The sequence below is a fragment of the Pygocentrus nattereri genome, chromosome 20, assembly GCF_015220715.1.
Source record: "Pygocentrus nattereri isolate fPygNat1 chromosome 20, fPygNat1.pri, whole genome shotgun sequence".
Lineage (NCBI taxonomy): Eukaryota > Metazoa > Chordata > Actinopteri > Characiformes > Serrasalmidae > Pygocentrus > Pygocentrus nattereri.
The window spans coordinates 37374928-37391015 of NC_051230.1; the positions used below are offsets into that span (position 1 = coordinate 37374928).

General features: G+C 50.4%; 2 protein-coding genes across 3 annotated transcripts in view; both read right to left on the reverse strand.

The window, feature by feature from the left end:
• Positions 1-1023: 1023 nt before the first annotated feature.
• On the reverse strand, positions 1024-8584 carry LOC108413027. 2 transcript variants are annotated; one of them, XM_017685329.2, is made up of 3 exons: positions 4806-8584; positions 3059-3983; positions 1024-1150 (listed from the first exon to the last, which is right to left on the reverse strand). In XM_017685329.2, the coding sequence occupies exons 2-3, from the start codon at positions 3949-3951 to the stop codon at positions 1042-1044; spliced, it is 1002 nt and encodes a 333-aa protein (XP_017540818.2). In that variant the 5' UTR covers positions 3952-3983; positions 4806-8584; the 3' UTR covers positions 1024-1041. The 2 variants fall into 2 exon arrangements, with proteins under 2 accessions (XP_017540818.2, XP_017540817.2); XM_017685328.2 differs by having other exon boundaries at positions 3059-3986.
• A 3553-nt stretch (positions 8585-12137) lies between these two features.
• Positions 12138-16088, reverse strand: part of nipbla (NIPBL cohesin loading factor a) — a 54836-nt gene continuing 50885 nt past the window's right edge. Inside the window, 4 exon segments of the mRNA XM_037531590.1 lie at positions 12138-12593; positions 13442-13624; positions 14680-14854; positions 15590-15921. Of these exon segments, the coding sequence (XP_037387487.1) occupies positions 12225-12593; positions 13442-13624; positions 14680-14854; positions 15590-15921 (1059 nt within the window). The 3' untranslated portion in view covers positions 12138-12224.

The following is a 16088-nucleotide window of genomic DNA, read 5'->3' on the forward strand; positions in this document are numbered from 1 at the left end:
TCAGAGACTCACACTGAAGCTCACATTTCGGAGTCACCAGGAATCGCTGCTGCTCCGCTGTTCAGTATTTAAATTCATTAACATAATTACATAGTTCATTTGCATGTCATCTACATTCTGTATGGACAGATTCAGGCTGCACTCAGGAGGGAGTTCTAGCTACACCAGCTAAGTTAAGTCTCAGTGTGTGCAGTAACAAACAATGACTGCCCAAGATTAGAGGGACTCAACAATGGACCTATCAAAGGTTTCTACACTGAAGTCAGAAGGTTGTCTAGACCATTCGAGCTCCTTCACCTTCTTCTCTAGAAACCAGTCTGGTCACTCTGGCTGTGTGTTTGGGGTCACTGTATTGTCAACCTTCTCCTAGATAATGAAGCAGCTCCAGATCTTCATGCTCCCACCACCATGCTTCACTGTGGGAGCTCTCAGGATCAGACGCTGAATTACCACCGAACAGTTCAATGTTTTGCGAGTTCTGATTTGTCTAAATTCTTGCGTGTGAACTTTAGAGTCTGGTCTCTGAGCTTCTTTGTTTTTAGAGGAGTTTAGTGAGGGGTGTAGCGGAGGAGGTGATTGTTGGCCAGCTCGTTCTGCAGCTTAATTAAATGGAACTTCCTTTAACCTTCACTCGCAGCTCGTGTAACCATCTGTACTGGTATAGATATGTTTAAGGCAGAGGTGTTTAATTAACATTCAACAAGGTCCAGTCAGAGAAAATATCCTCACGCAGAGGTCTGGAACATCATAACGTCTAATAGGGGTGGGAATGTCTGGGCACCTCACGACTGGATTCGATTATGATTCAGAGGCTGTGACTTGATTATAAAATGATTATTGATCCATCTTTTTCCTCACTGTGTGACGACTTGCCATTTTCAAAGCTAAGTATTTGTAATGATCCATAACGAATTTACTTCCAATATCTTTTATTAATAAATCCATGGACGTGATGTGGTGAGTGAACTGGAAGACTCATTCACTGCTCTTGTTTGGAGCACACGAGGCGCTGCTGCCACTCATCTGTGATCCAGCGCACAGTTATGGTAAAATAAGATCCAGCGGTGATGGACTTCCACACAGCCCTGGTTCTGAGAACTGGTGTGCAGACTGCAGGTCACATAGCAGCGCCGTCTCGCCTGGCCAGTAGCTACAAAAAGGCAGAGAGAGATTTAAGAGGAACGTTTGGAGACGAATGGACTTATTCACGTTTATAAGCATCGCAGCTTCCTGGAACGTTAACTCTGCAAATAGACACTGTCAAATACGAAAAAGGAACGAAGATGAAGCCGTTTCTCTTACGAATTTTCCTGGTCCTCCTTAAAGGGTGCCGCATTTACATTTGGCGCCTCAGGCAGAATTTAAGGTGGAACAGGTCAATTCAAACCAGAAGCTGGTGAATGAGAAGCGGCTTCAGCCTCAAACACGTCACACTGCCAACGCGTGCAATTGTCTGCGAGTCTCCAGCTGCTAAAGCTACCATAAAGGCTAGAAAAGCGACGACGATTAAAACAGGAGCACCTCGTCAAAATTAAAGAACTCTCCTTAGTTTATCAGTTGTAGGTCCAGGTCTGCAGGGGACAGCATCTGGGTCCAGACCGGACTGCGGGCTGCCTGTTAGTGACCTCTGGTTTAAGGTGTTTGTTGGGGCTCTGTCTTCACCATGACTGCCGTTGTATGAAATCTTATCAAAGTCTTTATGAGGACACCAGGTGCAGTCATTTCTGTCTGGGGAAATCCAGTGATAAACACGTTGTAATGCGTTGTTTGTGTGTTACATTTCACTGTAAAGCACTTGGGGAACCTGCTCTGTGAGAGAATCAGACCCTGAAGCTGGAGGAGAAGGTCATAATGAGCGCTGCTGGACGTTTTTACACATAGAGAATAATCTGTAGTCAAACTATATATGAACATTTTTCATCTTCAGCTGCTGTTAGCGGTGCATATGAAACTGAATGTGAAATAATAATAATAATAATAATAATAATAATAATACACCCATGTAGAGCATTACTGATAGAAGCAAACGCAGAAGACAGTCTTTTATGATGCTTTAATCAGAGAAAGAACAGAAATGCAGAGGATGGTCTGAACACATCATTTACATTATTCACTCCAACAGATTCAATCTTCACACGGCTTTAACTGTCAGGTTCTCTCAACTGTCACGGGTGCCGGTGGTTTTCCAGATTGTAAAATGTTAGAGGTTGAAGTAAAAGATGCTTCTTGTCCACTGAAGGTGATGCCGAGGCTGAGGCTGTAGATGCTCCGTGTTTCTTGGGACCAGCCCGTATTCCAGATGGGAATCACTGCGCTGAATATACTGATATACACAACACATGCACGAAATCAATCAATCACACCAGCCCTTTGCAGTAAAACTGGGTCTAGAAGAGATCTGACCAATCAAATGTCCTGACTGGGCAGCGAGCTAAGCATTCTAAGATAGCACTAAGCTGAGAGAGTATAGGGAGAGGTAGAGCACCTGACCATCTCCAAAAGAAATGGGCATGTATGCCACCTGCTCAGGGTAAAAGAAAGGTCTAATAAATGGAGTTTATGTGTGTGCAGAGTTACAGTAGTGTGCAAAACATCTCAGGAACCTGAGCGCACCATTTAAAACCACTATTTAAACCCACTTTTCAAACCGTAGTTGAGCAAATCTGAAGAAAAATGCTGGTTCCAGATTTTTCCTGGATGCCTCCAGAATTCCTGTTAAATTTGGATGGTAATCTCAGGAAATTCTGGGCTTCCTCAAGGAGAGGCCTGGAAACAGTTAAACAAATACGTTCATACGCATAAAGTCCCTGCTCGCTGCGTTAACGTGCTGTATTTACTCTGATATCAGGGAGCAAATAAAGGCCGACTGCTCAGAAAAACAGATTTACGCTCCAACATTTCTCAGGTGCCCAAAACGTTTGCACAGCACTGTCTGTTGTGTAGAGTAATAACAGGAGTTATATTAGTAAAAGCCGCAATAAATGAAGTTAAGACTTGTGTGACCCCTAACCACCTCCTCTGTCCTCTGGTGGACCCCACACTTTCTGGCCGCTCTTACTTGTATGCAATGTAAAGGGAAACTCCGTTATTGCCACTGTTGAGGTTTTTCTCCACGATGTTGCAGACGCCAGCTCTTTTATAGGTGTTCAGAGTGACGTCACCAACTAACACGGTGAGGAACTGGATGGCAGGAGCCTGGCTGTGCATGTACCACAGGTACACAGGGTCTCCATTGGCGCCCTCATTGAGGTCTTTATCGACCTTTGTGAAGCCCTTGGCCAGCAGCTTGAACTCTTGTTCTTTATTCAGAGATACATCTATTTCAGTGATGCCTTCACCCATGATCTTGGACTGGCGGAACCAGGGGAACACTGCAGAACCAATAGGAAAGGCTCCGCGGTTGGTGTCTTCGTCCACGCGGATGTAGCCCTGCTGGAACAGCTCTTTGTCTTCAGAGAAGCTCAGGGCGGCCGTGATGCTGCAGATGTAGGTAGTCGTGTCCCTCAACAGCCAGACATAAACTGGATGTCCGCCAGCGTTGCGGTTCAGGTCCAGGCCCATGCGCTCCCAGCCATTGAGGAACAGCTCTGGCTCCTCCTCCACCTTGGTGGTCACCTTCAGGTCCAGGATGGGGGAGTCAAACTGAGTGGTGCAACTCAAGTACCACAGGAATATGGGGTTTCCTGAGGTGCCTGTGTTGATGTTCTTGTTGATCAGGGTGAAGCCAGAGGCAGTCAGACCTTCGTTCATATCTTCCATGAAGGAGAACTGGATTCTGGTGATTGCCCTGCAGGTTCCTCTTCTGTACCACAGGAACTCCAAGGGCCCTGAAGTTCCGCTGTTGAGGTCACCAGGAACTTTGGTGAAACCTGCTCTTTCTAGCCTGTCCTCCTGCTCCTTGGTCAGGGAGATCTGGATTTCTGTGATTGGCTGGTTGTGGATTGATGACATTGTGGGTGTTGATGGGTTGTCGAGTAAAGTAGCTGCTGGAAAGGAAGGAAAAGAAGCCAGTTTAGAGTTGAATGATTAAGGTGGGTAGAGGCCACTTAATTATATCTCATACATTTCAACATCTCTCAGTTTCCTGTACTATTAAATATCACTTTGGCAAAAATTTATTCATCAGCTAAAACAGTCACCAATGAAATGGATGTATTTCACTTGTGGAGGACTAATTTCCTCCCTCTGTGGATGAACTTGTGGATGGGTTCTTCTGCTGAGGTGGTGGAGAACTCTGAGGTTTGTTCATCTTGACAAGAGCTTCTCATAAACTGGATAAAATATATGTGTCGTTTATGGTGGGGATTATTATTTATCCTAATATTTCTGGTGGGATGTAATGGGGACGCAAACTCAGTGCTGTAATGCTTGGATATTAACTCTGATGATGATAATAATAATAATAATACACTATATAGTGATAATATACTATATAGAGTGATATCATGCACATTTATAACAGAATGTAAACAATGTTTCTATAAACTATTAATGTATTAAACATTTACTGCAGTATTTCCTTCATTACAATTAAATATGATCATGTCTGGACGTTTTCATCAGTAATATGTAAACAAATACATTTCATATGCAGTCAGTTCACAAATACATCAAAATCTAGATCTGATCCTGGATCTGGATCAAGACTAGAATCGAGATCTTTCCAGAACTTTGCTGAAGATGAAATGTTGCTGTAACGTGTTTAAGAGCCTCCCAGACAGAAATAGCTTTATAATAAAGTTTAATACTAATATTATTATATAGTATAATATTAATATTATTATAATAATGATAATAATACTCACTCAGTTCTTATCGTCGTGCGAAGGCAGGACTGTGTAAACCACCAGACTGAGGTCAGAGCCGATCCGAGTGCAGCCTCAGAGTCCAGCACCTCCTTATATAGCACTAGAAGACCATCATTACCATCTCATTAGCAAAAAAACAGGAAGCAGAATCTACGTTTTGATGGTCTTTTCCTCCGAAGACCCACCAAAACTTTCCCTCTTCCTATCAGTGGTTCCACTGCCTGATGCTCAGCCTTCAGTCGGCCTCTGAGAGCCTCGCCCTCCCTTATCATCACTCCTGATACCACAGCTGTTTGACATATCTGCAGGTTCTTACTGACAGCGCAGTGTTTCAGCAGAACCGTATCAGTGTCCTGTAGAAGGTCTAAACCCAGCACACCTGACTGACGCGGTCAGCAGAGTCAGATCTGGACTCTGCAGGCAGGTGTAACAGGTCGAAAAATCACACTGTACCTTTAACCTCATTAAACGCAGCCTTTAAAAATGGTCACTCCCGTAATTCAGGGGCTGATCAGTGAATAAACGCCACTCATGCATATAAATACATATATATCACTGCAAAACCTCCTATCTCCCGGGGTCTCCGTGTAAGTCATGGAACGTTTTGGTTCATTCATCATGAAACTTGTAAAGGCCAACGGGCAAAATCACTGTGAAAGCATTTCCTGAGGAATGGATGGATAGGAACGCTCTCAGTTACTGAGAACCAATGTCATGATGTGTTTCTGCCCCCATTTTAAAGAGGAAACGCACTCTGTACTCACTCCTCGACCAGAAGACATTAGGGAGATCTGTTCCAGATCCAGAGTAGATCGCGAGGAACCGGGCCGGGGGTTAAACTGGGCCGGGCCGTGACTTCAGTACATCCGAAACCTCGGCAGTACTGAATCATCCGACCGCCTGTGTGTGAAGTGTGTGTGTCTCTCTCAGCAGCAGCAGGAGCTCCAAACACACCCGGCACAGGAACCGAAACACTCTCGAAGGGCCAGAGGGGTCAGGGGGGTCATCACTGTTCAGAACAGCTTACGGTGAAAAACAGCAGAACAGAGAATCACCGTCACGATCAGTCACGTCACCGTATCAGCACTGATAATCCAGAGCTCCAGCTGTTCACGCTGGAGGGCGGAGCTCAGGAGCTCCCGCTCAGCGCCCCTCCAGAACGTGGTCACTCCCGGTCAGAGGGGATAATTAGGCTGTAAATGAAATTCAGTTTCATCTGCGGTTCCTCCTCTCGGCCTGCGCAGGCCGGCTGGAAACTTGATTAACGTTGAAGTCCGTTTCCCAGGTATATGTTCTGTAGTACTAAGGGTTCTATTCTACTTATAAATGTACTATTTCAGTACTTCTTGGGACTAAATTGGCCCCCTTTTAAGTTTGAAGTATAAGTGTAGAAGTACTACACTGAGTGCACTTTTGCTTCGTGCTCTGTGTATGTACTATGTGCAACAAGAGTGTATATATGTACACACACACACACACACAAGTCTAGGCCAAATATAAAACCTAAATATACTTTAGTCATATCTTTAGTGCACACCGAAACGTTACCAAGTGCCACAGTTCCTGATTTCAGGGTTATTACAACACAGCCTGACGTCGTAACTCTGACCGTTTGGTGGGTGTTGGGTTTGCTGAAGCACTAGAACACATTCTTAGTTCATTGAGCAGCGTTTGTTCAGTTACCACAGCACTGCTGACCTTCAAGCTCTTATACACACAATGAGCTCATTAGGAGCCACAGGTCAGCGTGTTGTGCTGTCGCTAACCGAATCTGTCTGTCTCTCTTTCAGACTCCCCGTCTTCCCTGCGGACTGAGCTGAGGTTGCAGAGGTCACCTGCGCCGCGGGGTTCTGCAGGGCGGGGCAGGTGTGGTCTGAGGCAGGTGCAGGTGAAGGTTTCGGAGCTGGGGCTGGGCTACCTCGGCCAGGAAGAGCTCGTGTTCCGCTACTGCAGCGGCCGGTGCCTCAACTCCATCACCAACTACGATAGGATCCTCACCAGACTCGCGGCGAGCCGCAGGAGCGTCCTGCAGGGGGCGCCGCCCACAGCCTGCTGCAGACCGACCGCGTACGAGCGCCACCTCGCGTTCCTGGACGACGACCTGCTGTACCACATAGTCAGAAAGCACTCAGCCAGAAGATGTGGATGTGTGTGAGATGCTGGTTGAAGCTCGGGAAGTAATGAAATCCCCGCCCACTCCAAACGTAGCCGGCCTGCTCGATTCGTCCGTTTAGCACTGAAGCTTCTGGCCCGCCGTTTCTCGTCAGTAGCAGCCGTGATGTTGGAGCCTGAACTGCGTCTTTCATTTTGTCCATGTATTTTTTTTTAGTTCCTTTCCCCACATTAGCTAGAACCCTATTAGCTACCAAACTGGAAGACCAGCATGTTCCCCCTCTGAGTGTGAAGCTTCATCGCATCTTCTCAAAGTGCTGCTAACGCCACGTCATCGTAGCTCAACGCACCTGAAGGAGAACGCTAACTGCTAATTCTGTAATGTCCGCTAACTGACCAGCATGGTGCTGAGAGATGGGGGAGGGGCTACCTTGGTCTCCTGGCCTGTCATGACCGCGGGACCCCTGGAAGAAAAACCAGCGCATGTTGTAGTTGGGACGCTGGTGTACTGGTCAGCCGGCTAATCCAACATCAGACCAGTAGAAATGGCTTTAGGCCAGTTTAGACCAGTTCAGTCCAGTTCAGTCCAGTTCAGACGACGTTGCACTCCAAAACTACACCTCCCCCCACAGCGAGGGGCGCTCCGACTGGCGCCGTGCAGGGTATTTATATGATTAATTATTATTGATTAATCTGTTCTTACCTGATACCTTTTTATGTTTGTCTGGATGTTTTGGTAACACTTCCCATGAATGTCACGGATTCCTAAGGCCCAACGTTTCTCTGCCTACAGACTGACTGACCTGTGCACGCTTGGATTTATAGAGAGGAGGAGAATTTATCAGAAGATATGTTGTGTAAAGTCAGACTGGGAGAACTCTGGGTGTAGAAACGCCATCGGTCAGTCTTCTAGGTGGTGTTTTCTGTAGGTGTTCTGTAGAACGACAACTCTCTCTACCCTAATAACTCACTTCAAAACGATAAAAACCAGAAACCCGCACACTTCCTGCCTTCAAAGGTCACTCATTCTGTTTCTTCTGAACATTTCTCATTATTTACATTCTAAAAAGAACCCGTTGTGACACCTTAATGGGTTCTAATGTTTGGAAGGTGAAGTATTCCACTACATATCCCGGTTGTGAGGTAATGCTGTACTTCTTGTTGCTGAGGGGTCTATAATGCTGATAAGTGCGCTGTCCGACACTCCAGCTCAAACGGAAGAACTGTTTATCTAGACCAGGTCTGGATAACGTTCGTCAGAAAAGAAGCAGAACTCGGGAATTCAGATGAAATTAGGTTAAATCCGTCTATCAGGGAAACCACACTGCACCGAAAACGGTGATTATGATGCATTACAGAAACATCAATAGACCACAGATACACTAAAACATACAGCCGGCGTCCCCCAGTAGACAACACAGCTGGCGTCCCCCAGTAGACTACGACACAGCCGGCGTCCCCCAGTAGACAACACAGCTGGCGTCCCCCAGTAGACTACGACACAGCCGGCGTCCCCCAGTAGACTGCGACACAGCCGGCGTCCCCCAGTAGACAACACAGCCGGCGTCCCCCAGTAGACTACGACACAGCCGGCGTCCCCCAGTACACTACGACACAGCCGGCGTCCCCCAGTACACTACGACACAGCCGGCGTCCCCCAGTAGACAACACAGCTGGCGTCCCCCAGTAGACTGCGACACAGCCGGCGTCCCCCAGTAGACTGCGACACAGCCGGCATCCCCCAGTAGACTGCGACACAGCCGGCGTCCCCCAGTAGACTACGACACAGCCGGCGTCCCCCAGTACACTACGACACAGCCGGCGTCCCCCAGTACACTACGACACAGCCGGCGTCCCCCAGTAGACAACACAGCCGGCGTCCCCCAGTAGACTACGACACAGCCGGCGTCCCCCAGTAGACTACGACACAGTCGGCGTCCCCCAGTAGACTACGACACAGTCGGCGTCCCCCAGTAGACTGCGACACAGCCGGCGTCCCCCAGTAGACAACACAGCCGGCGTCCCCCAGTAGACTACGACACAGCCGGCGTCCCCCAGTAGACTACGACACAGCCGGCGTCCCCCAGTAGACTACGACACAGCCGGCGTCCCCCAGTGCACTACGACACAGCCGGCGTCCCCCAGTGCACTACGACACAGCCGGCGTCCCCCAGTAGACAACACAGCCGGCGTCCCCCAGTAGACAACACAGCCGGCGTCCCCCAGTAGACTGCGACACAGCCGGCGTCCCCCAGTAGACTGCGACACAGCCGGCGTCCCCCAGTAGACGACACAGCCGGCGTCCCCCAGTACACTACGACACAGCCGGCGTCCCCCAGTACACTACGACACAGCCGGCGTCCCCCAGTAGACAACACAGCCGGCGTCCCCCAGTAGACTACGACACAGCCGGCGTCCCCCAGTAGACTACGACACAGCCGGCGTCCCCCAGTACACTACGACACAGTCGGCGTCCCCCAGTACACTACGACACAGCCGGCGTCCCCCAGTAGACTACGACACAGCCGGCGTCCCCCAGTACACTACGACACAGCCGGCGTCCCCCAGTAGACTACGACACAGCCGGCGTCCCCCAGTAGACTACGACACAGCCGGCGTCCCTCAGTAGACGACACAGCCGGCGTCCCCCAGTAGACTGCGACACAGCCGGCGTCCCCCAGTAGACGACACAGCCGGCGTCCCCCAGTACACTACGACACAGCCGGCGTCCCCCAGTACACTACGACACAGCCGGCGTCCCCCAGTAGACTACGACACAGCCGGCGTCCCCCAGTAGACAACACAGCCGGCGTCCCCCAGTAGACTACGACACAGCCGGCGTCCCCCAGTAGACTACGACACAGCCGGCGTCCCCCAGTACACTACGACACAGTCGGCGTCCCCCAGTACACTACGACACAGTCGGCGTCCCCCAGTACACTACGACACAGCCGGCGTCCCCCAGTAGACTACGACACAGCCGGCGTCCCCCAGTACACTACGACACAGCCGGCGTCCCCCAGTAGACTACGACACAGCCGGCGTCCCCCAGTAGACTACGACACAGCCGGCGTCCCTCAGTAGACGACACAGCCGGCGTCCCTCAGTAGACTGCGACACAGCCGGCGTCCCCCAGTAGACTGCGACACAGCCGGCGTCCCCCAGTAGACGACACAGCCGGCGTCCCCCAGTAGACTGCGACACAGCCGGCGTCCCCCAGTAGACTGCGACACAGCCGGCGTCCCCCAGTAGACTGCGACACAGCCGGCGTCCCCCAGTAGACTACGACACAGTCGGCGTCCCCCAGTAGACGACACAGCCGGCGTCCCCCAGTACACTACGACACAGCCGGCGTCCCCCAGTACACTACGACACAGCCGGCGTCCCCCAGTAGACGACACAGCCGGCGTCCCCCAGTACACTACGACACAGCCGGCGTCCCCCAGTACACTACGACACAGCCGGCGTCCCCCAGTAGACTACGACACAGCCGGCGTCCCCCAGTACACTACGACACAGCCGGCGTCCCCCAGTAGACGACACAGCCGGCGTCCCCCAGTACACTACGACACAGCCGGCGTCCCCCAGTACACTACGACACAGCCGGCGTCCCCCAGTACACTACGACACAGCCGGCGTCCCCCAGTAGACGACACAGCCGGCGTCCCTCAGTAGCCTGATGTCTACAGCTGATTTTCAGAACTTGTGGTAAAAACGGGACAGAACGCATGTTCTAGCAGCAGGGAACTGGAATATGAAGTTCTCAGAGGAAACAGCAGGACACAGAGGCGTCAGTTAAGAGAAGTAGAAAATTTATTGCAGTATTTATTCCATCAGTGGACCCGCCGTTCCAGCCAATCACGCGCGGCCGCTGCCCCAGGCTCCATACTGCATGCTTTACACAATAAATTACATCCACACCCTGCTATCGTACAAAAAACGGACAAACAGCTCCACAGACAGAAGAATCATTCGCCGTTCAGAGGAAGAGCCAAACTATAAGAAAGCCTTCAGGCGCTAAGAAAGAAAGGAAAAAATGTAAAAACATCAACAAACTAATTTTTCTTCAACATTCAGTAAATATTTAAATTTCTTTTATAGATATAAACAATATTTTTATGTTAAACTATGATACAGAGGGAGTAGAAATCAAAGCAAAGGGAGTTCTGCTGCACAGCAGCGAAAAAGCACCCGTACAAATGTTTCACCAGTTCAGTCACCAGTGCCTCACACACACACACACACACACACTCAGCACGGGGGGAGTGTGTAGTGTAGCACAGCGCAGTGTGTGTGAGCGGACACAGATCAGATCAGTCTGGTCCTGATTAAACTCAGACACGGACCTGAACAGGACAGAGACGCACAGACACCAGCAGCCAGTCTGGGCCCAAAACCCAGAACAGAGAGGTTCAGTTCAGACGTCTTTACAGTGGAGGTGATGGGAACCAGGCGTCGCCATGACTACAACACAGATATAGACACTTTATTTACCATCCAGAACCACCAGAGAACCTACACGAGTCTTCTGAGCTTATCTGGAATGTTGATGATGGGAAACAGTGGAAAATCTGGAATAATGAGTTTTCTTTGGGGACTATTTTGCCGCACAGCGCCCTGCATGTCTCCCTCCACCATGAATGGAGTTGAAGTTCTCTAAACTCTCATAAAACAGCGTCTCAGTCATCAGGCAGTGAATTCAGAACCAGTTCATGTAGGAACTTTCTGTAGGAGCTTTTAGAGGGGGACGTCTGGTTCCTATCACCACCACTGTGAGGAGCTTTTAGAGGGGGGCGTCTGGTTCCCATTACCACCACTGTGAGGAGCTTTTAGAGGGGGACGTCTGGTTCCCATCACCACCACTGTGAGGAGCTTTTAGAGGGGGACGTCTGGTTCCTATTACCACCACTGTGAGGAGCTTTTAGAGGGGGACGTCTGGTTCCCATCACCTCCACTGTGAGGATCTTTTAGAGGGGGACGTCTGGTTCCCATCACCACCACTGTGAGGAGCTTTTAGAGGGGGACGTCTGGTTCCCATCACCACCACTGTGAGCGGTTCTGACTCGGTACGTTTGTGGAGAATTTTGGAAATGAGGCTTTTACCTGCCCCGAGGATCAGAATGAGGAGCCCGGGCAGGTCACTGTCTGTTCTGTGTTTTTGGCTTCTTCAGTTTTTCTGTTTGAGTGACTGAGATTCCGGTGCGTCTCTGGTATGACTGCGTGTGTGTGTGTGTGTGTGTGTGTGTGTGTGTGTGTGTGTGTGTGTGTGTGAGAGATGTGGCGCTCTGTGTGTGTCGGTGTGGATTAGCTGGAGTTCCGGTCTCTGTTGGCGTAAATGCCCCGCAGTGTCTGGGCCAGTTTGTGGCTGAGCTTGTTGCCGCTGGTCAGCGTGATTTTTTTGTAGACAATGTCTGATTCGCGGATGGTTTCCATCCACGGCACCAGCTTGCGTCCATCTCTGCGCTTGGCCTCGGACCAGGGGCTGGAGTACGAGCCGGCCATCCACTGGACGCTGTAGCCCTCGGAGGTGCGCTGGATGACCCTGGCCAGCTGGGGGCGGTCCTTGTACCGTGGCCAGTGGATAGCTATGATGTCCAGCGCGCTGACCGATTCATTTAGGTTGGCCTGCAGAACGTCTGTGCTGTCTGCAGCTCTTCTCCCACGCCGACTCGCCTGTAGGGGGCGCAAGAGCTCAGCGTTCAACCTAAAGTTCAGCTACACTCCACATATCTGATTATACTTTAGGCAGCTAAACCGCTGTAGCTGAATGGGTGGAGCTAAACTGCTGTAGCTGAATGGGTGGAGCTAAACCGCTGTAGCTGAATGGGTGGAACTAAACTGCTGTAGCTGAATGGGTGGAGCTAAACCGCTGTAGCTGAATGGGTGGAGCTAAACCGCTGTAGCTGAATGGGTGGAGCTAAACCGCTGTAGCTGAATGGGTGGAGCTAAACCGCTGTAGCTGAATGGGTGGAGCTAAACCGCTGTAGCTGAATGGGTGGAGCTAAACCGCTGTAGCTGAATGGGTGGAGCTAAACCGCTGTAGCTGAATGGGTGGAGCTAAACCGCTGTAGCTGAATGGGTGGAGCTAAACCGCTGTAGCTGAATGGGTGGAGCTAAACCGCTGTAGCTGAATGGGTGGAGCTAAACCGCTGTAGCTGAATGGGTGGAGCTAAACCGCTGTAGCTGAATGGGTGGAGCTAAACCGCTGTAGCTGAATGGGTGGAGCTAAACCGCTGTAGCTGAATGGGTGGAGCTAAACCGCTGTAGCTGAATGGATGGAGCTAAACCGCTGTAGCTGAATGGGTGGAGCTAAACCGCTGTAGCTGAATGGGTGGAGCTAAACCGCTGTAGCTGAATGGATGGAGCTAAACCGCTGTAGCTGAATGGGACCGAGCGGGGCTAAACTGATGTAGGTGGACCGGGCGGGGCTAAACTGATGTAGGTGGACCGGGCGGGGCTAAACTGATGTAGGTGGACCGGGCGGGGCTAAACTGATGTAGGCTATGTGTGCGTGTTCTCACCCCCGGCGTCCTGTCGTCTCCCTCACTGTCGTCCTCCTCGGAGTCGGGAGCGTGGTGGTTTCGGGGGCTGCCTCCCCCCGGCGCCCCCAGCAGGGCGGTGATGGCTTTGTTTCTGACGGCAGCACTCGCCTCACCTTCCTCCTCCTCTTCATCAGGATCCAGGTGCTCCATCAGCAGCTTAAACTGCAGCACATCATAGAAAGAGGACGTGGTCAGAAAAGAGTGTGAGGTGCTGTATATTTATTGACCAATGCAGACCAATGAAGAAGCGCTGACGTCACTAACATCCAGCCAATCAGCAGCTTTAATTCTGTAAAAACCCTGCTGATTGGCTCAGACTCATGCAGCTCCTCCACTGCCCTGTCGTGGCTCCACAGCTGAATCAGATCAGCAGGTAATAATAAAATAATCCTCCTCTACAGTAAAATAAAGCTCTGCTGATCCTTCAACACAGTTTAACAGTAAATGGTCTTAAACGCTGGAGTTAATGTAGAACTGCTGATTCACCCTTTAACCCTGAAGATCAGCGCAGACGGCTGGTCACCATAGCAACACAGACAACAGTCTCGCCCAGCTAGTAGCTACGAAACGGCAAAGAGAGAGATTTAAGACGGACATCGATAATCTGGAGACGAATGGACTGATTAGTGTTTATAGTCACTCCAGCTGGTTTCCTGATACGTTTAATCTGCAGCGAGAAACTCAAAGACTAAAAAGTCGCGAGGCTGATGTCAGTTTGTCGTTCACCAGCTTCTCACTCGAATTTTCCTGTTCCACCTTAAATGGGCAGCTACACTCTGGAGCCTCAGGCACCATTTAGATGGAACGGGAACATCAGAACAAGAATCTGGTGAATGAGAAGCGACTTCAGCCTCATACAAATCCAATGCTGAGAGACGTTTTACAGGAAACTGTTCTACTTTTGAGGACAGTTTCCTGCTGGAGATGCAGGAAAAGCAGCTATACCTGAACGCAGAGTCCGTCTGGGTTTTTCTTTATATTGCACTTTTTATCCTGTACCAGCACACCGGCCTACACTGAGACACACAGCCAAGACGGTAGAACGTTAAACAAATAAAGTGGACGTAAAGGCTGCGGCTCTCGGGCCGGTCTGATGACTGCTGAGCGGGCCGAGCGGCGCTCCGCCCCGGCTTTAGTGAGTGAAGGGTGACGCAGCAGTTCAGTAAATAAAGGATCGGATCGGCTCCACACTGGCAGCGTCTGGGGTGTTTGCTCACATCGAGGTACTGCTTAACGATCTTCCTCTTCAGCTGCTCGGTCAGCTCACTACGGACATCGCTGGTGGACAGGAAGTCGATTGTCTGGCGAGGGCTGAAGTGCACGCTGGACTTCCTGTTGACGGCTTTATCGTACACTTTGGCCGACTCCGAGGGGGAGTACTTCTGGATCTTACTGTAGATACAGAGGAGCAGATAGGAGATATTAACTAATAACGAAAGAAACAACAGATGAGTGACTCACAGCAGCAGCTACAGATAACACTGAGCTCCAACCTCCTCCCTAAAGGGAAATTACACCAATACACAATTTCCACTTTCACAGCGGTTCTCTGTTCTAGATAAACTGACTGAGTCAGAGCTGCTCACAGTGGTGGTGATGGGAACCAGACGTCCCTCTAAAAGCTCCTACAGAAAGTTCCTACATGAACTGGTTCTGAATTCACTGCCTGATGACTGAGACGCTGTTTTATGAGAGTTTAGAGAACTTCAACTCCATTCATGGTGGAGGGAGACATGCAGGGCGCTGTGCGGCAAAATAGTCCCCAAAGAAAACTCATTATTCCAGATTTTCCACTGTTTTCCATCATCAACATTCCATATAAGCTCAGAAGACTCGTGTAGGTTCTCTGGTGGTTCTGGATGGTAAATAAAGTGTCTATATCTGTGTTGTAGTCATGGCGACGCCTGGTTCCCATCAGCACCACTGTAAAGACGTCTGAGTCATGCTAACTGGTGGGATACAGCTTCCATTACTTGTTAGCTGCGTTAGCCTCATAGCTCCAGCGTCAAAACTAAAGAAGTTAAACTTCAGACACTGAACACGTCTCGGCTGCAGGACGACACTGAGGGGGGCACTGGGTAAATGTGATGTGTGTGTGTGTGTGTGTGTGTTTGCTCGTTTACGTACCCATCGGAGAACCCGTAGAGGTTTTTGAGGTGCTGTTTGAGCACCAGCAGGAGGAGGATGCCCTGTGAGGCTCGGGCAAAGTCCAGCAGGGGCGCCGTGTCGTCAGGGAGACGCTCCATCACCGCGTCAGCATTCTCCAGGTCAGAGTCCGAGTCTGACTCTGGCTCCTGAGCCTTCATCACTCTTTCCTCCTCCTCCTCCTCCCGTTCTCCCTCGCTTCGCTCCTCCTCACTGCCCTCCTCTCTCCTGTCCTCCTGCTCCTCTCTCTCCCTCCTCACCCTCACTCTCGGACGCTTTTTCCGGGGGGTCCGGCCCAGCGGTCTCACTAAAGACTGAACACACACACACACACACACACACACACACACAGCAGTGAGTCCAGTCTGCTGTGAGGATGTGGAGCTGCTGCTGGACAGACACTCACAGCTTTAGAACGTTAGAACGTCTGCAGAACCCTGCCCTCCTGAGCCTCTTCTGAATGAAGGTGTTAACAGTGGGT

Excerpts from the sequence above, each read along its gene's own strand:
- LOC108413027 (XM_017685329.2), bottom strand. The coding sequence starts at position 3,951 with ATGTCATCAATCCACAACCAGCCAATCACAGAAATCCAGATCTCCCTG. Across the intron at positions 1,151-3,058 it reads TCCCTTTACATTGCATACAA|CTACTGGCCAGGCGAGACGG; the intron begins GTAAGAGCGGCC and ends GCCTTTTTGTAG.